Source organism: Sporobolomyces salmoneus (genome assembly GCF_050403485.1).
Source record: "Sporobolomyces salmoneus JCM6883 DNA, S_salmoneus_JCM6883_v1_ctg54, whole genome shotgun sequence".
Lineage (NCBI taxonomy): Eukaryota > Fungi > Basidiomycota > Microbotryomycetes > Sporidiobolales > Sporidiobolaceae > Sporobolomyces > Sporobolomyces salmoneus.
The window spans coordinates 25496-45732 of NW_027481109.1; the positions used below are offsets into that span (position 1 = coordinate 25496).

General features: G+C 51.3%; 7 protein-coding genes across 7 annotated transcripts; 4 read left to right on the forward strand and 3 right to left on the reverse strand.

Annotated features, from left to right (window-relative positions):
* Positions 1 to 171: 171 nt before the first annotated feature.
* On the reverse strand, positions 172 to 5071 carry JCM6883_007084 (uncharacterized protein; the record flags this gene model as incomplete). Its single annotated transcript, XM_076634205.1, has 7 exons — positions 172 to 238; positions 303 to 936; positions 999 to 1436; positions 1501 to 2134; positions 2198 to 2907; positions 2970 to 3692; positions 3757 to 5071. The coding sequence occupies 7 exons, from the start codon at positions 5069 to 5071 to the stop codon at positions 172 to 174; spliced, it is 4521 nt and encodes a 1506-aa protein (XP_076485791.1).
* Positions 5072 to 5987: 916 nt separating this feature from the next.
* Positions 5988 to 8242, forward strand: JCM6883_007085 (uncharacterized protein; the record flags this gene model as incomplete). Its single annotated transcript, XM_076634206.1, has 8 exons — positions 5988 to 6128; positions 6215 to 6488; positions 6548 to 6759; positions 6825 to 7010; positions 7072 to 7419; positions 7502 to 7732; positions 7804 to 7998; positions 8066 to 8242. 8 exons carry the CDS (start codon positions 5988 to 5990, stop codon positions 8240 to 8242), a joined length of 1764 nt encoding a protein of 587 aa, XP_076485792.1.
* A 1356-nt stretch (positions 8243 to 9598) lies between these two features.
* On the forward strand, positions 9599 to 11161 carry JCM6883_007086 (uncharacterized protein; the record flags this gene model as incomplete). The annotated part of the gene is made up of 2 exons (XM_076634207.1): positions 9599 to 10071; positions 10132 to 11161. 2 exons carry the CDS (start codon positions 9599 to 9601, stop codon positions 11159 to 11161), a joined length of 1503 nt encoding a protein of 500 aa, XP_076485793.1.
* Positions 11162 to 12336: 1175 nt separating this feature from the next.
* Positions 12337 to 13033, reverse strand: JCM6883_007087 (synaptobrevin family protein; the record flags this gene model as incomplete). The annotated part of the gene is made up of 5 exons (XM_076634208.1): positions 12337 to 12359; positions 12427 to 12491; positions 12564 to 12568; positions 12659 to 12720; positions 12793 to 13033. The coding sequence occupies 5 exons, from the start codon at positions 13031 to 13033 to the stop codon at positions 12337 to 12339; spliced, it is 396 nt and encodes a 131-aa protein (XP_076485794.1).
* An 803-nt stretch (positions 13034 to 13836) lies between these two features.
* On the reverse strand, positions 13837 to 14770 carry PFY1 (profilin; the record flags this gene model as incomplete). The annotated part of the gene is made up of 6 exons (XM_076634209.1): positions 13837 to 13872; positions 13950 to 14045; positions 14148 to 14285; positions 14436 to 14489; positions 14573 to 14616; positions 14758 to 14770. The coding sequence occupies 6 exons, from the start codon at positions 14768 to 14770 to the stop codon at positions 13837 to 13839; spliced, it is 381 nt and encodes a 126-aa protein (XP_076485795.1).
* A 536-nt stretch (positions 14771 to 15306) lies between these two features.
* JCM6883_007089 (class II glutamine amidotransferase) lies at positions 15307 to 16584 on the forward strand (the record flags this gene model as incomplete). Its single annotated transcript, XM_076634210.1, has 5 exons — positions 15307 to 15597; positions 15665 to 15749; positions 15814 to 15903; positions 15988 to 16496; positions 16552 to 16584. The coding sequence occupies 5 exons, from the start codon at positions 15307 to 15309 to the stop codon at positions 16582 to 16584; spliced, it is 1008 nt and encodes a 335-aa protein (XP_076485796.1).
* Positions 16585 to 17171: 587 nt separating this feature from the next.
* On the forward strand, positions 17172 to 19538 carry JCM6883_007090 (lipase family protein; the record flags this gene model as incomplete). Its single annotated transcript, XM_076634211.1, has 10 exons — positions 17172 to 17546; positions 17619 to 17691; positions 17764 to 17830; positions 17905 to 18109; positions 18187 to 18316; positions 18376 to 18419; positions 18483 to 18603; positions 18664 to 18773; positions 18843 to 18995; positions 19062 to 19538. The coding sequence occupies 10 exons, from the start codon at positions 17172 to 17174 to the stop codon at positions 19536 to 19538; spliced, it is 1755 nt and encodes a 584-aa protein (XP_076485797.1).
* Positions 19539 to 20237: the final 699 nt, after the last annotated feature.

Below are 20237 nucleotides of genomic sequence, written 5' to 3' on the forward strand. Positions count from 1 at the left end.
TCCTCTCTTCTTTCTCTCTTGCTCCTCGCATATAATCCTCTTATTCTGTATGCTTTTCCTTACCCTGTCGTTACTGCCTCTCGCAAATCCTCGCTCTCGCACTGCACTGGACCATATTTTCGTTCTCTCTCCACGTTCCCGAGCCACATTAGCAAAGAAAATAGTTGGCATTCAACGCAAAGCAGATACAATGTTTCTACGGGGACCTCGAGGTCGAACGATCGAAGTTGGCGGAGTTCTAATCGATCGAACGGGATTCTAGTTAGAAAGTGTCACGAAAGAGAGACGGAGACTGAACTCACTTTGCAAACGTTAAATCATCTGTCGCTTCTCCTTTCGCTTCCAACACACCCGTATCATCCGTATCATCGTCACTCCTCTGTTCTTCGGGGAACCCGGTCCCTTCCAACCTCCTCGCCGCAGCGTTGAATTGAGCTTGTCTTCTCCTCGAAGTCGCGTCGCCGAGGAAACTCGTATCTACTTTCTTCTTCTTTGCAGGACTAGTTGAACCTTTTAAGCCTGGCAGCTTCGAACCGATGCGAGGAGGTAGAGCGGTGAAGGGCGAGAGGACGTCGAATTCTTTCGGCGCCGAGGTTGAACTCGACAGAGCGACGTTGACCGATTTGTTGCCGAGTATCCTGCGAAGAGGTTCAACAGGTTGAACAGGTTTCGAGATTTGCGGCTCAGGCGCGACGTAGGACATCGAAGGGGGAGATGGAGGGGTTGAAGCGAGAAAAGAACCGGTTGAATCGTGAAGAGGCGAGGGAATTCTGATCGGAGAAGTAGGAGAGATAGGAGAAGGAGGAGTCGGGGGATCAGCGAAAGCGAGAGGAACGTAAGAGCTGAGTCGTGCGAGATGTGGTGGAGAAGGGAATAGGTTTCGTGAAGAGAGTAGGAAATCGAGAATAGAACGGTAAGTTTTCGGGGCGTCAAAGACTGTCACGACGAGCGAGGTCAGCGTCTACTCAGGGTGACGAGACGGTCAGAGATGTGCTTACGAGCAACGGCTTCTCGAGAACGATCCGTGTCAGGCCAAATCGTTTGACTCCTCCTGATTTCGGTTTCAGCTTCGTAGCTGAGATGAACGTATTTCCTAGTAAGTTCGGGATCCCGAGCGGTAAAGTCGTAGTCATCTCCGCTGTCGAGGACGTCGTCGTATCCATCATCCTCCGAGGCATCGTCGATTGAGCGGAGTGACGGTGAAGAAGGAGGAGCGAATCTTGAGCTCGGGGATGACTGGTCGAGATGAAGCTGAAGGCCAAGACTGCGAAGAGGGGAAGCAGGGAAGTCCTCATTCTCTTCAAGGATAGTGCTTGAGATAATGTCGAAGGTCGAGAGAACTTCATCGTCGGCGACAGAAGGAGGACTGAGATCGAAATCGTTCGCGTCAAGTAAAGTCTGCTGAACGTCGGCTTCGAGCGAAGAGTATGATGCAACTGTATGATCGTTACCGTAAGTCAATTAGCTCGAAATATCGAAGGAAAGGGAGAACAAGCTCACCTTTCGCTTCTCCAAGCGAAACTTCGCTTGTCGGATCAACCTTTGTGGTCGAGGTACCGACGTGCGTGTGTCCCATGCGGATATCGACCTTGAAGGTGGCAGTCTCGATCGGATGCGCAGGGAAGCGGAACGAAGGTTGCAACGGAGGAGGTTTTGAGCGAGTGAGCATCGAGATTCGACGGTTGCGAGGGGCTGGGCAAGGTGAGCTGGCGGAAGAGGTGATACTAAAGTAAGTCGTATGACTGCTCGGAGCCGAGGAAGAGCTCTTCGAATGCGCTTGAAGTGATTCCGGCTGAGAAGAGGAGATCGAAGAGAATTGCGATGAGAGTGCTCGAGTTCGATGGCTCGGGTGACGAGGGGGTTGAGAGTCTTGCGAGTATCTGGAGAGGCTGTGGCGTCGAGGACGTTGGGAGGCAGGGTTTGGTGTGGGAGAAGCGTGGACGAAAGAGAGGGTGCTTTCCGTTCCTTCTGCGGACGAAACGGCGCTGTCGTGGTGAAAGTGACCGAGAGAGAAGGAAGACGCCATGATACTCTGTCGGGAGCGCTCTGGGCGGGGAGAAGGAGGAGGAGAGGGGTCGACAAGAGCTGACAACGAAACTTCGCAATCGAGACGTTCGAACATTCTATCTCCGGCCTAGGGAAAGCGTCGACGGTCATTAGCTTTCTGGCACAGCTTTCAAGAACAGTCGATTCTTACAGAGGGCCGACCAACTTCCAGTGCTTCTCTAACGCTTTCCGAGAGCGAATTTTGATCGTCTTCGTTTTCCGTTTCCTCCGCGTCTGAATCAAGCGATTCCGACAAGGGAGGTCCGGTCGAGAGCGGAGGTAGAACTCCCCCAAGCATGTCTCTGAGGACGTTCGCGGCTGTCGAAACGTGTCCCTCGAAACTCGAAACGGTTAAGTCGAATCCCCTCGTTGAAGTCGCTCCCTCACTACTTGTGAATCCGTTCTTTGTATGTTCTCCGTTGACTGAGAGATATCTTGAGTCCATACCGAAGGCGGGAGCGAAGTGTTCCTCCTGACTCGTATCGCTTTCGCTGTCGGAAGAGGAGGAAGATTCGTAATTTTCGTCTGCGAATCCTCGATCATGCATTCCGTAACCATCGATGACGAAAGAGGGAATCTCGACCTCCGAGATATGATCTTCGACGGCGTTGATTAGATCTTTGAGGTCTTCGGGAACGTCGGACACAGTCGAGCGGAGGGATTCGATTGATTCGACGTGCGACAGAGCATGTTGTTGACGGTGAAGTGGAGGGAGCGATGGGACTTCAGGTAGTGCCGGAACGGAACCGTGGGGAGTTGGGAGATTGAAGCTGCGAGATCGGTCGTAGTCTTGCGTTTCTTCGAGACCCGAAAGTAAATCGGCTAAATCGGTGGTCGCTCCTCTTACTTCCGAGATTGGTCCTGTCGACGGCTCATACGGATCAGATTTGTTGTTCTGCTATAAGGAAGTTGAATTGGCTTACCAGTTCGTTCCCTCGTGTCAGTCATGCAGATGATATTCTCGGGTCCGAGAGCAGCTCTACGTCTCGTCGGACTCTCCTTCGATCGGATACTTCTCGGGCTTCCTTCTGTAGACGGTACCGGTAATCCTTTCTCGTTCTTCTCTGGACTCGACGCTGTGCCGGAAGGAAGCAGGTCTCGGAAACGAGCGGGACTTGGTGAACGGAACGATCGAGCTGGACTTGAAGGCTCATCGCTGGAAGATGACGTTGGAGAGACGAGAAGAAGTGAGCGAGGTCGTGATTGAGAATGAGAGGGTTGTTTGGCGAGTTCTCGTTTGAACTTGTCGAGAGTCAATTTGCGACTAGGAACCGATCGAGAGGAGGCGGATTCGTTGGGAGGGAGGAGAACGAGGTCCGAGAAAGGTAATCTACTCGATAGGTAATCTTCCGCGACTCGTACTGATCCTTGTGTCTGTTGTACGTGGCGAATGTTCAAGTCGAGAGGGCGTGCATCTGTGATTGGTTTGCTGAACTTGGCGCGAACTCGGGGAGCAATCGAAGCGAGGACGTCTCCTTGGCGCTGGCCCTTTACGGCAGTAGGAGCTGAACGCACCCTGGAGTCGATGACACCGGTCGAGGGTTGAAGAGGACGAGGAGGAGCAGAAGCTTGGTTCGTTTTGTTCGCGAAGACCGAATCGACGGGGACACGAGACGGAGGTCGAAAAGTGCTGACGCGAGGCGAAGCTATCCGCACGAAACAGTCAAGAACGGGTGGCTCCGGAAAGAGGCGAGAGAGATGACAGCTTACCACTACCGAATTTCACCTTGTCTGCAAGGTGTACGACTCCTTCGTTCTCTTTGTCGTCTTCAAAAATCGTTCGCTTCGTCGAGACGTTCTTCCCTCGAATTGTGCGACCAATTCTCGAAACCCAAAAACGTTTGCGTTCTTCCGAATTTCCGGTCGAAGAGCTCGTCGATGCTGAGTTACGCTTGTCGAGTGACGAGTGGATCCCTCCTGACGAGTTTGAACGAGCAGCCGAGACGATCGAAGGAGAGATTGTGGCAGCTGAACGAGGTCGAGAATTGGAGGAAGAGGAAGTGCTGGTCGAATCTCGTAGGGCAGAGCGGAAGAAGCCACGTCGAGAAGATGCGCGAGGTTTTGAGTCTCGGTCGGTGGAGAGAGCTGAAGAACTGATGCTCGAGTTGTGGCCGTGTCCAATCTGGCGAAGATTCGATTTCCCTTCGACTGGATCTTGTACCTCCTCCGCCTGCTGATCGAACGCGTGAGAAGGGTCTCGGAAGATGCCAGCGAGACTAGGCTTCTGTCGAAGATTGAGCTTGCTCGGAGTTTTCGATTTGAGCTTACTGCCGAAAGTCTTGATTCCGTTCGCAGAGGCTTGGTTGAATGATCGTGCTCGATCCTTCAAGCGTATCGATCGCACATTGCCGGCGACGACATGAATGATGGAATCTCCCGAAGATGCTGAGAATTTCGAAGTTGGCTCAGCGGCAGGGATCGAAAGATAGCTTGAATTGGCGAGGTGAGTTTCGTAGAGAGGTCGTTGGGGAGGAGGGGCGATTGATGGCGAAGTAACGGGACGAGAGAGGAATTGCCGCTGGTGAGTCGAGACGTTTTCCGTAGTGAGCGAAATTGAGCGCCTTCGATCAGTCGGCCTCAGGGGCAAATCGGTAGGAATCGATGGAGCTTTACGGAGTAGCTTCTCCTCGTTGAAGTTTCTGTCACGCCGAGTATCGTAGACGTCTAGCTCCTCCGTCGTGTCGTCGAGTTGGAGTTCTTCGAGTAATCGAGTACTTTGTCCAAGCTGCCGCGCTCTCAATCCAACCCTTTCTTTCCTCCTCTCCAACTCCCTCTGTCTTTCACTTGCTCGCAGTACCTCCTCCGCTCTCGAGATTGAGTTTCGAATCGACCTCCTGCCCGGAGTATCTTCGAGAGGGTTTGTACCGAGTTCTTGTTCGAGCAGAATGGCAGAGCGTCTCCTCCGTTCGCCAGTGATCGAAGAGGACGACGAGAGATTTGAGCCGACGGAAAGGGGTCGAGTGAGAGATGAGGAAGAACTGATGGGACGATTTGAGCGGTAAGATCGAGGATTTAGTGAGCTCATTTCGTGAATAGGTTCGTGTGCTGAATTGGTCGTCGTAGAAGAGTCGTGAGGTCGTGAAGATAAAGAAGAAGTCGTGAAGGGAAGGCTCGGTAAGGAAGAAGTGGGAAAACTGAGAGGGTAGAGAAGAGTTCGTTCGAAGAGGTCTGAAAAATTGAGAAACTGGATTCGTGAAGCTGGGAGAACGTGGCGCGAGGAAAGAGACGCGTTTATAGCGCTGAGCTGGAGAGTAGATGGAGAAGTCGTGATCGTGTCGAATGGGATGGGAAAGGGAGAGGTTTTCGCTCTACTCCCGGAAAGTGAAGAGCTGGGTCGTGAAGGGGTTTGAACAGTCGTAAAGGGTCGCGTAGAGGGTCGTTACAGAGTCGTTACACCAAGGACGTGAGAGATAGAGAGACTGCCTGGCCAGATGTAGAGCGTCAGAGAGGGCGAATTGGAAGGAGACAGAAGGAGAATGCTCACTGATGCGTCGTCAATACCAGCTCCCGCTCGATCTCCTCCGTTAGTGTTGGTGTTGGTCGTGAGGTTGTCTTCCGAAGAGCAACAACGAATCAAAACAAGAGAGGTAAACACGAGAGAACCGGGCTCGAAAAACTGAATGGGCTCGAAAGCGAACCCTGCGCGATTCCATCTCGTCTGTGTACCACTCTAACTCCATCGATCACTCATCTCTACACTGCATTCGACTTGGGTCACCTATAGAGAGCGCCTTGGTCTGAGGACAGAGGAACTGGTTGATCATCGTCGAAGCGAGCTGAGCGGTAAGTTGAACGATCCTCCTGCTTTTTCCCATGTTCCAGCTCTCTACTGACTGTCACATGACTTCGGTACATGCAGGCGAGGTAGTGGTAGAGGACAAGAGAGACTTTCCTTGTCCCTCAACATCTCTTCCTTCTCCAGCTCTCTCGATCACTCCGACATGTCCAGACTCTCTACAGACGACGCCAAAGTACTATTGCATCGACTCGACGAGTCCCTGAACGCTCAACAAACATCCCTCGAAGAGATCTCCTCCGTCATCAAACAACTTCGAAATCAGCTCGAAGCGACGGCGAGAAGCGTCAAGGAGGGCAACATGGCTATAGAGGCGAGTTGGGAAGATTCTGGCTAGCTCTGTCCGTAGCTGACCTTCGTCTGTGCTCGCAGGAAACGATCTTCGACGACCCTTTCCCTCTTCTCAAAGTTCTCTCCCCGTCTTTCGCAAGCCCTTCGATCCGAAACGAATCACATAGCATCGTAGAACAAGTCTGTGAGGTTTCAAGCCCGAAGGAGATCATTGTTGGGCTCGAGGAACTGCTGGCAGAGATGAAATTCAACGAAGAAGAAACGGACGACAAGAACTCCGAGTCAGTTTCCGGCGAAAGAGATCTGGAAACTGCTTTGTACTCTCTGTCGGTCTATGTGAGGGCATACCAGAAGTGTGAGCTACCTTGACCCGTTCAATTCCCGCTTCGCAAGCTAACGATGGCTCGATCGCAGGTTTGAAACGTCTCAAAACGGCGAAACCCGACAAGTTCTATGCGACCGCATTCGACACCATATCATCAGTCGTTACCTATCTCGTCGTCGAAGGCTCTTTCCCGATGCACGACGTTTCAAGCGAATATCTGCTCGACTTGGAAGTCGTAGAGGCGATTTTCAATCTTGCAAGTCAAGTTGGGGAGACCCAAGGCGAACAACCGAGGCTGACGGTGCGTTATTCTCGTCGCACCGATCTCCTTTCGCAGAACTGATAGTTTTCGAGAATGGAGCACAGGCTCAAGAAAGCGCAAGGTCGTTCATCGAAACAGTCGTTGGACTCCTTAATCCCCTCCTGGCTTGTGACAACGCAAACCAGTTCTTCCTGACCCTGGAGCCAAGGTATCGACCGCCTCAAACGATGCAGCCTCCTCCAAGTCCTCGGGAAGTCTCGACGAAACGAATTTGGACAAGCTTGTTTCCGGTTAGTCTCGTTTTCCTCTCTCCTCGCAGCAGGCCAGGCACTCATTGCTCTTTTCCTGTAGACCATGTTTCGCTCTCTCGACTACAAGCTCGACGACCTCCTCATCGCTTGCAAGTTCTCCGACCCGCTCCATCGAACTGGTTCATTCTCGCTCCTCTCCCACTACCTCTCTCTCCACTCCGAGACACCACTCCCTGCTTTCGATATCGACGAAGACACGCCTGCGACTCCTACATTCCTTCTCTCGGCAACTCTCGAAACGATCAAAAGATCGTTGCAACCTCAAACTGCATACAAGATCGCTGAGGGCGATATTCTCTTCTTCTTGTGGTGGTGTATCGATCAACAAGCGAAGTCTGAGAGTCAAGGAGCGGGATTTGAGGAGAACCTGTTGTATTCACTTGTCGAGGTGAGTTCCAGACCTTTCGCCTCGTTGCTCTTCACGATCTCGCTCACTCCACATCACTGTTTGACTGTACTCCCTCGGTTAGGTGCTATCGTCTCTCTCAGCTCTTTCGCCAAATCCTCAAACTCGTTTTCTCGCTTTCCGACTCTTGTCGAGGGTAATCCTGGATCTCGAACAAACCGGTACTCCCGCTCAAGCCGAAGCCACTCAGCTAGCTCTCCTCAAGGAACTTCTCACCGACGAGAATGCGACTCCGTCTTTCAAAACAGCTTGCATTGAGATCGTGAAAGAATTGATCGATTCGAAGCTTTCGCAGGTGACTTGAAAACGCTCTGCTCTCTCGCGATTGGTCACACATATACTGATTTTTTCTTGTCCACTTGATAGGGTCCAACTCGTACACCTATCCTCGGCACTCCGCGATTCCTCGAAGAGTTCGAATCGATACTCTTCCGTTTCAGTCCTCCCGACTTACTCGACACACCGATCTCGCCGCAGGACTTTGTCGAACAACATCAAAGAGACGTTGCGCAGAAGCTCAACTTCTACTATTTCCTCCTGACGAGGGATCAGGAGAATCGGGTCAGTTCAAGCTTACGACAAGGTTTTCCTATTGCAAGCTCGACTTGACGAATTTCTCATCCAACAGACCGGCATTCGATCTCCTCTGAGAATAAATACAACCCAGAACGACTTCCTAGACCCTCTGCGCCGACAACTCACGACTTGGCTTCGAACGAAGCTCGACCCGTCGGTTTCGCTCGAATTCGAGTTACTCGGAATCTCTCTTTCGCGAGTTGACGAAGTCCTCAAAGCTCTTTCGTGACACCATCCCCCGTCGTCCGGTCACCTCTCTTTCCACGACAAGGCTTCCTGCCTTTCTCTCCGAACGAACCCGGAACTTTGTTACGAAACAATTCTCGGTACAACTCTGCGAATGACGCCCTTCGGTATTCTGTGTGTAAGAGCAAGTACCCTGAATAAGAACAAGCAAATCGGAAAAGCGATTTTTCTGTCCGCTGAGAGCAAGTCTCACTTTTCTCGATTTCAACGAGATTGCATCGCTTTCCAACGTATTCTCTTATGCGACACCAAGAAGACGACGTAAACCGTACTGTACACTTCGGACGTCCGTCGACGCAACCCTCAAAACCAACTCGAATGGAGGGAGAAAAGTCGAATAAAGCTGAGGATTCTGAATTCGACCAACGCTTTCAACTGTTCGTTGAACGGTTTCGTCTCGCTAGCGCTAGTGACTTACCGTTGCAGTAGTTTCGAGCTCGAATGCAAGGAGAGCAGAGGCCAAGCTTACGCGAGCGAAAAGAAGCGGTATTTTTGCCTCAGACTCATTTCGCGCGACGTAACTCTCGGTGGCAAGCTCAGAGTGACACTCCCGGTTGACTGAAACTGTAACGATTCGTTTGAGTCTATCGGGAATCCTGCAGAGGTGTTGACGAGCGAGAGCGACCGAACGAAATCAGCGATTTCAAAAATATTTTCTAAGTCGGAGAGTCCCCTCTTTCCCCCTTCACTTCAGCCCTTCTCCCAACAAACAAACAACCCGAATCAGTGAAGGAAGCAAGTAGCAGAAGAACGTTTACAGCACTCGCGCTCCCGGCCTCACCCCTCCTACAGACTTTACAGCAGTTTTCTGTTGTCTCGTCGCCCTCGATCTGATTGGCCTTCGGTCTTTCCTCGACCGTCTCCTCCCACTCACAGTCCAATCGATTGGCAAGGTTCCTTACGTGATCATACACATTCGAATCTGATACACTGTGAGGCTTTTCTTCTCGTTTGAGAGGATTGAGATTGGGCTGACACCTCCCCGTTTCAAAATGACTCCTTTCCCTCCTCCCGACTCGCTTGATGTGACGGACATTACTACAGAGATTCGAAGAACTTTAAAACTAGTTCAGGAGAAGATTTAGTTCTTCCGCTCATTTCCAACAACTAGTTCAATCAGATCTCCGACCCTCCTTCTCTCACTCCCTCCCTCACTCCTTCGTCATGGCTGAAGAACGCTGCTAGACGACCTACCCGGTTCAAACGAAAACCAACAACCAAACCCGGAGACAACTCAGGTTATCCCCTTCTCCACCACCAAACTTCTTCACCGCCTTTTAATCTCCCTTTTCTTCTTCTTCGAAACACCGCCATCGAATCGAATTCCATCGACGCAATCATGTCTAGTTGCTCTTTCGCCTCGTTTTTGCAATTCCGCAACAACGATTACTCGCCAAGATCTACTCATTCTCATCATCAGCATCAAATCGAAGGTCCTTCCTCGTTCGCGCCTCTCGTCTCTCCGCTCGACCTCTCTTCCGCTCCATCCTCCTCCTCCTCTTCTAATCCTTTCTCCCCGACTGAATCAAATTGTTCCGCCTCTTCGAGTTCATCCGGTTCCGACGCTGCTTCCCCTCACAAACGTCACCGCGCACATTCTCCCGATTCGAATTCAACGACAAATTCTTTCCCTTCCTTGCATTCCTTTTCGGGGGAATTTGGAACTTCTTCTTTCCCCTTCTCGTACAACTCGTCATCGTCTTCATCAGCAGCGACTCTCAATCTCCCTTCTTTGGATCAAATCATCGCTTCCCCTCAACCGACTCCTCTTCCCGTACGATCAATCCTTTGCACTTCTTCTTCTCCTACTTCGTGAGTCTTCTCTCTCTCCTCGTACTTTCCTGGCCCTCAGCTAACTCTCTGTGATTCTAGATCGGCTGCCGATACTCCCCTCTCTTCCCCTCCTCCAACTCGACCCGTTTCGCGTCGTTCGTCTACCTCGAAATCGGTCCGGTTCGCCCGTTGTACGAACGCGTCCGTCTTCCCGACCCATTCGACTCTGGAATACGATCGATCTCCGATCATCCCTACGTGTGAAGCGCAATCGCTCGAATTGAAACGGAGTTGTAGTGCCGAAGGGGAAGCGGAAGGTGGTGGATGGATCAAATGTGTCGAGAGGGAGAAAGTAGCTGGCGCGGCCACATCAGGTACTTCAACGGGAGGAGGAGGAGCGGGAGGAGCGGGATTAGGGGTGAATCGACCGAAATTACCCAAGAATTCACCGAGTATGGAGAATCCCGTCGAAGGGGTTCATGGATTGATTGAAGGTGGATTCTTCGTTGGTGAAGAGAGAGATCAACCGATAGGAGGAGCAGGAGGAGGAGTAACGACGATGACGGGTGTACCGGGAGTGGGAGTCATTACGGAAGATATCGAATTGGAGGATGAAGCGTTAGAGTTGGAGGATGAAATGTTGGTCGATGATTCGACTGAGACTGTCGATGATGATGATGATGAGGACGACGCAGGGTACGAACGGGATAATGAACCGGATCAAGACGTTACACCTCGGAGGGGTTCGATACAGGACGATTCTTCGGCTTCTTCCTCTTCTTCTTCCTCGGATGAAGATATCGAACTACCGCCTTCTTCCGCCGAGTCTGTCGAACCCGGAGGAGGAGGTCCATACGGTTCATCTTCTTGTTCGAACGCTTCCTCTTCAACTTCGTCGATCTCGCATCAACACCGAACTCGAGGAGATTCTTCTTCCCCCGAAATGAGCGCGACCACCGTCGACGAAGGAGATGATTCATCGGACGAACGCGAACGAGAACGAGAACGAGAAAGAGTCGTCAAGGAAGAGAAAGCGTTGAAGAAGAAACAGAGGTTCGGGTTGTGCTCGTTGGGGAAATATACGAGACAGGACGTTTTCGGTACTCATGATTCTTTAGGTGGATTCTAATTCCCCTTTTCTCTCCCTCTACTCTACTCTCTTTCGCTCGCATCGTTTTCTTCCGTCTACTACCATTGCATTACCTATTCCCCCTCTTTCTCCTCTTCTCTCTCTCACACACCCGCATCTCACGAATTACCTTTCTCTCTCTTTTTCACGCACATATTCATTTCCATTTCTCTACCCTCTGCTGCCTCCCCCTCTCACTCTTCCCACCCCTCCTCGATGGAGTTACCCCCGACGAGTCCCTTTGGCGCAAAAAACCTCTTCCTACTTCTTCCTCGCATCATCACCCTTGCAACCTTTCCTGCTACTTTTCCTCCCTTTCTCTACAGTACCCATTCGCAAACCCGGATATCTCGAATTTCACAAAGGAAAACCTTTCGAACAACCTCTCCCCTTTACCGCCTCAACTCTGTCCCGCACCCTCCCATTCCTCCTCTCTCGTACTTTCTCGTTTCTTGGTCGGTCGGTTTGGATGAAGGGGGAAGGTGTTGGTCTGAGGTTTCCGTTTATGAGCTTCGAAGTTTTTGGTCGTGTTGTGCTATAAATCGAAACCAATTTTCCTCTAACGCATCTGTCTCGCTTGCTCTCATTCGTGAGACTCCTCTGAACCCGAGCGAGGATTGATTAGGAGATCTAACACGGGCGAGAGAACCAGAGACCAAAGAACAAAGTCGGGTGAATGACAGAGGAAAAAAGAACAGTTTACAAGGTTTCAGAACCGAAAGAGAGGAAAAGGTACTGATTGAGATGAGAAAGAGCAGGAGTGTAGCCGGTAGAATATCAAGCGGGAGGGGAGGAGCACACAGAAAGAGAGAGAGAGAGGGTTATGTGAACAGGGGTTTCGAGCAAGGTGAATAAGGAGCGAGAGAGGGATTGAAGTGGGCATCGTGGAGGAACGACGAGGAGAGCGTGGGGATGGGTTAGGAGTGAAATCACGTGGTGCACGAGCATCGAACAATCGAAATAAGGGAGAGAGTTTTGGGGAGGGTTTATCGAAATCGAAGACAGAGAGGGGAGGTGAACAACCGACGCTTGAAAAGGTGAACATAGCGATGAGAGCGAGCGAGGGAAGGCAGAGAAGAAGGGGAAGGGGGATTTCAGGAGGAAGAAGTTGAAGGGGAAGGGGGAGAAATCGGACCAATCGGTTGTTGAGTGTTGTTCGAGTCGTGCGCTGATTCCTATTTCTTTACGACGATGGGGACTACAGAGCACGACAATGACGAGTCAGGGTTATAGGAGATGGAGGGAGAGAGAGGGAGAAGACGCACCGACGATGATGATGACGAGAATTGCGATTCCTGCCGCGATTAGCATTCGCATCTTCATGTCCTTCCTACACGCATGGAACGAGGCTCGAATCAGTACGACCGCAAGGTAGCTCTACAGGAAGGGATGCGAGACGTACCACCACTGAGTACGCGACGAAAGCAACCAGAAAGAAGACAAGACGATGAGTTTTCACGATCTTCGCCAACATTTCTGGATAAAAGCTTCACGTACCATGCGTTTCCTAACCCTATTAGCACCTTTCCTGAACCCTTGAGCACTTTGCGCCAACGTATCTATTCCCCTCCACATCTCTGCATCAGTCTCTCGCAAACAACAACCAAAGAGAGAGCGAGTCGAAAACTAACCAGTTTTATCCTGCAAGACATCCAATCTCTCCCCCCTCTCGGCAACTTTACTAATGTTATCCCTCATGATTCCAACGGTATCATTGATTTGCTGTTGAATCGCCGCCGTACGAGTGTCGGAACCTCCAGCTCCTCCTCCTGATGAACCGGAAGGTCCTGGACCTCCTCCAGGAGCGTTCGGGTTCGAACCGGGGATATAGGGGTCGTAAGGTTCAGACCTAACGAGTGGGTAAGAGCGCATAGGGAGAGTTAGTGAGATGAATGGGATGAATCAGTCGGTTCGTCTTGAAACACTAGAGCGTCCCGTCGAGGCTGGAGAAGCTCCTCGTGCCGTCCAGCTATCGAGTATCCTGACCACCGTCCGCCCAAGGCAGTCGCACAGTTGGCAACGAGAGCTCATTGATGAAGTCCCCCCGATCTCTTGGAGAAACACAACTCGAGCCCTCCCTTCAGAACAGAGAGAAGGGGGCGTGGACTCACATGTCTTCGAATGCGGAAGTACTTGGGTGGTTGTCAGAATATGGTTTCGCCACGGTGAATGGGGAGAAAGAGGTGGAGAAAGACAGAGAGGCGATGAGAGCTGCGAAACGTATTTTTCGACAAATCTCCTTGATCTGGCTTTGTCGGTGATGCTGACGAGTAGATCGTATGGTCAGTGAGTTCGTGAACGCCGAGAAAAATGGGACAGTCTGGGAAAAACCAAAATTGTGATTTCGCAGGACAAGACGCAACTTTCGACGCAGGCTACTCGCCGGTAACAACGGCTGAGGAAAAGCTGAGCGTCGAACCACGGGCGCCCGGTACCTCGCTCGCCGTGCATAAGCGTCGTGGAGGAACGCACGAGTCACGTGGAACTGCTTTGGTTTCAATTCTTGAAGAGAGATATTCGAAGAATGGGTTGTGTGCGTCAGAGAGAAACAGAGAGGACGTCACTGAAAAGGGCAAAAGGAAGGGAAACGGAAGACGAGCTAGTCGTAAAATGCGAGAGAGGGCGAAGAACCTAAGAAACGAAGTAGAAGAACAGAAGGGCAGGAAGTGTCTAATCTAGTAGCCTACACCGATGAGGTAGTCGGCGAGCTCCTACAATTTCAGTAGAGAGACGTTAGAGGCAATTGAGGGATAGAAAGCCCGATTTTACGAAATTGCGAGAAACTCGCCTCGGTGATTTTGGTAGCTTCTCCGGGTTGAGTTGGGTGAGCATATTCTGCTACGAGTACGGCTTGAGTAGTCTTGACAATCACGATACCGTCGGCCTAATCGTGCAAACCGCATTGGAACAATCCAAGTTTTCGTTCAGTCACTCCCATCCTCGGGATTCAAGTCCAGGAATCGGAGAGAGTGTGTGAGAGACTGACCTGCTTCTTTCCGTAAACACTCCTCTCGTTCGCTGTGAGACAGAAGAACTTTTGTCCAGCTGCTCGAATCCCACTCGCTTGAGCTCCTTCGGGATTTTGGAATGTCTTCACGATCGCTGCTTGTTCTTCGGGAGTGAGCTGCGGAGAGAATGATTCAAGTGGTCAGTACTGAGAATGTCCGGCGGTGAAGACCTCAACCGAAAGGGGGAAAGAGCTGAAGAGAGAGATAATGGAGAGGGGAACGAGCCGAAAGGGAGAAATTCGGGTAACGGGAAAATGAGAGCTCACGTTGTAGCCTGAAGATGATGCCCATACACCACCTTGTTGACCGAGGATCGCAGCCTAATCAAAAGCACGACGCAGAACGAGGTTCGAATGGAATCAGCGAACGTTCCCAACTCATTCTCACAGAGAGAAGAGCTCACCTTGGCGATCTTTCCGGTACCGATGAGGTTAGAGTCAACGTAAGCTACAGGTCCAACCGGTTCGGAACGAGTGAGGTGGACGTGGAGGGAGAGAAAGTTTGATGACGAAGGGAAGATGTAGAAGGACGAGGAGAGCTCGTTAGCTTGCAAGTACGGCATAGAGAGAGGTGCACAGGGCTACACACCTTGCCACGACATGTCTAGAGCTGATTTATTGAGAGACGGAGAGGTTGAAGAGTGGGAAAAGGTGCGAGCGAAGTCCTTCACCTCTTGACCTCTCACCGGCATCTCTCGATTTACTCTGTACGCTCAGAACGCAGAGGAAGACTATCTAGCTGCTCTCCCACAGCCCCGCCGAGCTCTCGATCCTCACGGCGCGACAAGCAGTTCTTCTCCCTCCCGCATTCCTACAACTCGACCCGCCGCCCTCTGCATAGCTTCGCTCTTGCTCTCAAGTGTGACAGAGCTCACTAGGTAGAGTAGCAGATGGAGAGGTCCTCCGCGGACTTGCCGTCGAGCGCTCAGTCACTTTGCTCTCACGCTCGGCTCGTTCAACCTCTCTTTCGCTCAGTCTTCTTTCCGCCTGTTCAGCGTTATGTGTCGATGGATCGTCTACTTCTCATCCTACGAACCGATCCTCCTCGCTGATCTGCTGATTAGGCCCCGGCATTCTTTACTCAAACAAGGTGAGCCTGTCCTCTCTCTTCTGCCCTCTTTCTGCCTGAAGCTGACCCATGACCCTAGTCGATGAGCACTACCTACCCGGCTTGCAACTTGAACCACCTTCCAGCGCAAACGACGCCGACAGCCCCAACACGTTCACAAACATTGACGGATTCGGTATTGGCTGGTACAGTGAAACTCCCTCGACTCATCAAGTCTATTCGACCCCGCGACAACGAGTAGCGCATCCAGATATGCTACCGGCGGCGTACAAGTGTATTTCGCCGCCGTTGCATGATTACAATCTGCAAAGTTTGGCGAATGCGATCGAGAGCAAAGTTGTTTTCGGACACATTCGTGCTGTAGGTATCCTCTTCTCCGCCGTCCGTCGTTGGAGATGCTGATAAATGAGGTCGTGAGACGTGGTAGGCGACGAATGGAACGGTGCAACTTCCGAATTGTCACCCGTTTCAATGGGGGAGATTTCTTTTTCAGCACAATGGATGTATCGGTCGTGAGTCATGTCCCACCGCGGAAATAACATCTTTCGGACTTGTGCTGATGCGGACGAGGAACAGGCTTCGCGGATATTCAGCTCGAATTGATGAATCTCGTTGGACCTCGCGCTCGTTCGTTCGTCAAAGGTACCACTGATACTGAATGGCTAGGTGAGCTTGCTTTATCCGTATCCTCTCTCCCGAGCTCATGAGCTCATCACTGATTCTCGATCGATGATTCTCGATTGAGATCAGCTGCGCTTTTCTTCCATTTTCTCGATCCAAGCGACGACGCAACTTGGCTCGACGAATTCTCCCTCGACGAACAACTCGACGCTTTGACTCGTACACTCGCAACGGTCATCAACCTCGTGGAAAAAGAGAAAGGAGGTTACGTCGATACCGACACAGACGAGTTGGTCGGCTGGTTTTCTGCAAACTTGGCGATTACGGATGGAGACAAGCTCATCGCTCTACGATTCGCCTACCCATGTGAACACCGAGAAGCTCCCAGTCTCTACTGGTCAAATACAGTTGGACCGACGTTCGATCGGAAGTATCAAGATCATCCAGACGGAGGAGTCGATATCGGAAACAGACTGGGAAAGACTCACCAAGGACATATCGTCGTCGCTAGTGAGCCCATGACGAAGGACGAGATGGAGTGGAATTTGATGCCTCAACAGACTGTTGTCGTCGTCGACGAGGGCGAAACGAAATTGTTTCGGGTGAAGTCTTCGTGCTGGCAATCGCCGCGAGGCAAAGTGAGCAAAACCTCTTCTCTCTGACTCAGAGTCGAGACTGACAATTATCTCGTAGTATCCCGTCATCAAGTTTTCGATCAGAGCCTGAAAGGGCGACGGATAGGCGTCTCAGACGACAATGTGAGTTTCCTCTTTTCGCAGAATCGAGCTCAGTGAGGTCCGTACGAACTGAATCTGTCTGTACCCGCTGGAGCAATGCATAGCTGCACCTCACTTATAGCAAGGAGAATAGGGAGGAGAAGGAGACTGCTGGAGAGACTTCGATCGAGGAGAGAAAACTGAAAACTGAAAACTTGCAATCTCGAGGGTGCCTCGTCCTCCCTCGTCAAAGTCTTCTACTCTTGCGCCTCTCTCTGTGCGAATCCTCACGTCTACACAGCTTGCGAATCTTGCAAAGGAGCATCTCCTGCGTCTTGCCTGCGTCTCGAAGAGAGAAAGAAAAGCTTTCCCCAGGTTCTGCGCGCCTACCTCTCATACTGTAATCAGCGCGATGCCTAACTACTCCTGCTGGACTTGAATCAAACGAGTAGCACGAGAAAAGAGAGAGAGAGAGAGAAGAGCGGAAGCGAATGAATGCGGTGCTGATCACGCGCACGTGAAATCAGAGTGTCCCTTCTTCTCTTCTCTTCCTCTCTCCTCCTTTCCCCCTCTCGCTTTCCATTCACTCGCTCGGAGATGGATAAGAAACAAGATCAAGACGCCCTCAACTTCTCGGCTTCGGCCTCTCACGCTGCCGAGTTGGCGACCCTCACGCTTCAACCGAAATCTGATCGATCCTGGACTCTCCGCGCGAAGAACTCTGTACCCCTCGCATTCGCGTTGTACCTCTACCACACGTTCGTCTCGTGGATCTGGACCTTCGTCACTTCGCCGGCTTCAATCTTACTCGACCCTCTCTCGACTGGAGCGGCTCTCTTCATCTACCCCGTCGTTTGGCTCGGATTGGGTGGTGCGACGTTCGTCTTCTGGCTCGCTGGGTTGTGTGGTGGTAGATGGTTCATCGATGTCATTTCGAAGAAGTTTGCGAAAGGTTACTCCCCAGTGAATTGGGTGAGTTTCTCCCATTTCTTCCCTTGACTCAATCGTGTGAGTGAGCTAACAAGTACATCGAGTGTCGCACAGGCGAATCCCGACATTTTTGATCAAAGTTCGGTCGAAACGATGCGAGATGCGCTCCCCATCTTGAGCGGACACTGTCCGTTCTCTCCCTCCCTCCTCGTTCTCTTCTCTCCGTTCTTGGATACTGAAGACGATTGTCTCTATATAGACCGTACGACGATCCCTCCTGGTGCCGATATCAACGACGAAAACCCAATGTTTGGAGTTGCGAAAACGTAAATCGTCTTTCCTTTCCCTGATTCCCCTCTCGCTCTCCTTCGACGCTGACTTCCTCTCGTGCGATCGCCAGCGTTCGAATCTTCTCGGTCCCTCTCGCCAAGGCTCTCCTCTTGATGTCGGCTCTCGTTTACGAACGCAAGGATGAATACGTCGTGTTGGCTAGCGAATTGACGGCTCAAGCTGAGAAAATCAAACACGATGTCAATCAACGCGATCGATTGTTGAACGAAGCCGAAGCTCAGTTAGACAAGAGTGAAGAGGTCATCAAACGTCAGGTACGTTCGAATTAGTCTCTCGAGTCTTTAGATTAGGGTTTTCTACTGACTTTCCATTCTTGTTCGTTGTACGACAGGCTCGAGTTTGGGGATTCGAATACGAAGGAGTTTCGGAATTGGGTACGACTGGAGGTGGACCATTCGCGAGTATCTTTTTCACTTCGACCAAAAATCATCAAGACCCTTTCATCGTTCTCGTCTTCAAAGGTGATCTCACGGCTCATCTCTTCATCTATCGTTACTGACTCTGACTCTCTCGCAAACAGGAACCGGTCCTCAAAATTTTGCCGAGTTCTTGGTTGACGCTACCGTGCGTTTCTCGTCCTTTCTCCCTTTTTCTTGCCCAGACCCTGATCTCTCTCTCCTCTCGCAGATCAATCGAGTTCCCGCTTCTGTCTTCTTCGGTGGATCTCCTTCGACGGCTCATCAGGGCTTCTACACGTCTTTGTTCATGACGAACAACTCGAAACATCGATCGGGTTCCGACGCTTACGGTTAGCTGCTCTCTCGCTCCCGTAACTCAGCGAGCGACCGGCTAACTCGAGTGACGATAGGTACGATCGTTCGCACTCTTCGTCACACTGCGACTCGAATGAAACAAGAACTTGCGAAAAACCGTCAACCTGGTCAACCTGAAATCACTCAAATCCCTCTCTGGGTTGCTGTGAGTCTCTCGACATCATCACGCCAATCGAATTACTCTCGACTGACACCAAATTCTCCTCATTCTCAGGGACACTCTCTCGGATCTGCTCTCGCTTCACTCTTCTTCGCGCGTTGCCTCCGCTCACCTGAAGATCTCGGAACCGACCTCTCTCTTCGTGATGCGACTTTGTTCGGCACTCCTCGAGTCGGAGACGGTGACTTCGCTTCCGCTTTCGAAGCGGTAAGCATCAATCGATCTCACTTCTGAGCTCCAAGCTCAGAAACTGATTCCATTCGTTCTTTGCAGACGATCGTTACTCCTCGTGATCGACCCAACATTCTCTGGCGAGTACAAAACCACCTCGACGTCGTCACGATGGTCCCTCCGGGTCTCGCCGACGAAGAATCCGGACGTGCGACTCTCTCTTCGGTCTCTTGCTTGAACTACGCCCACCTCGGTCCCGCGATCGTCCTCCGTCCTTTCCGTTGGTTCTCCTGGCTCCGCGTCAACAAGAAACAAAAGTCGTACCGTATCGACGCGAAGGGAAGTTTCCACGAAGCAGTTTCGGTCAAAATCACGGATGAACACTACAATGGAGAATTCGAAACTACGCAAGCGACGGCGGCGACCACTTCTCCTTCTTTCGGTACTTACTCTCCTCAACGTATGAAGAGGTCCATGGGATCGATTGAACAAGTCAGGCGTGATTGGTGGAACCCTTTGAATTTGCTCAAACTTCTTCCTGCTCCCCTTTACGATCATTGCAAGTCCCTCCCTACTTGAATTGTTGACACTCAACTGACTTGCTTTGTTTCAATAGTCCCCGCCGCTTACCTCGCCGATCTCGATCTCCTTCAACAAACCGTTTCCCAAAACAAACTTCATTCTTCCGCTTCGTCGGAAACTCTCGTTTCGCCTGGAAACGAAAAAAGGATCCTCTCCTTCAACGCTTGATCTTCTCTCTCTCTCTGACTGACTGTCTCTGTGACTCGCTTGATTCTCACCTCGCAAACAACCAAAAGGAAAAAGCTCTTCTCGTTTTCGTTTTCTTTCTCGTTCTCTGTTTTTGTTTCTCAACTCTCGCAAATACTTCCCCTTTTTACCCCCTTCTTCTGCTGCAGTACTTTACCCTTCGCAACTTTTCGTTCCTCGTTGTTCGTCCTGATTTCCCCTTTCGTTGCAATACCCTCGTCGTTACCAAAAACTGTTTTCTAATTCTGCAAAAAGTCTCTCTCGTGTTTCGGTCTCGCACTCGCTTGATTCCCGGCGTCTCTGCAGCGAGAGACTCGTCATCTATCTCGCTCACGGGTGACTCGCTCGTATCGGACTGCTCGTCCGCGAGCGCGAGTGCAGATGTAACGATTCAAGGGAGGGAACGATCAAGCTCGATTGTCTCTGGTTCTTCGCAAGGCGCAGTCTCTCTGTCTCTCTCCGCCGAACGAAGAACAAAAGCGACCTGAAAACCCCTAAGAATACGATTAC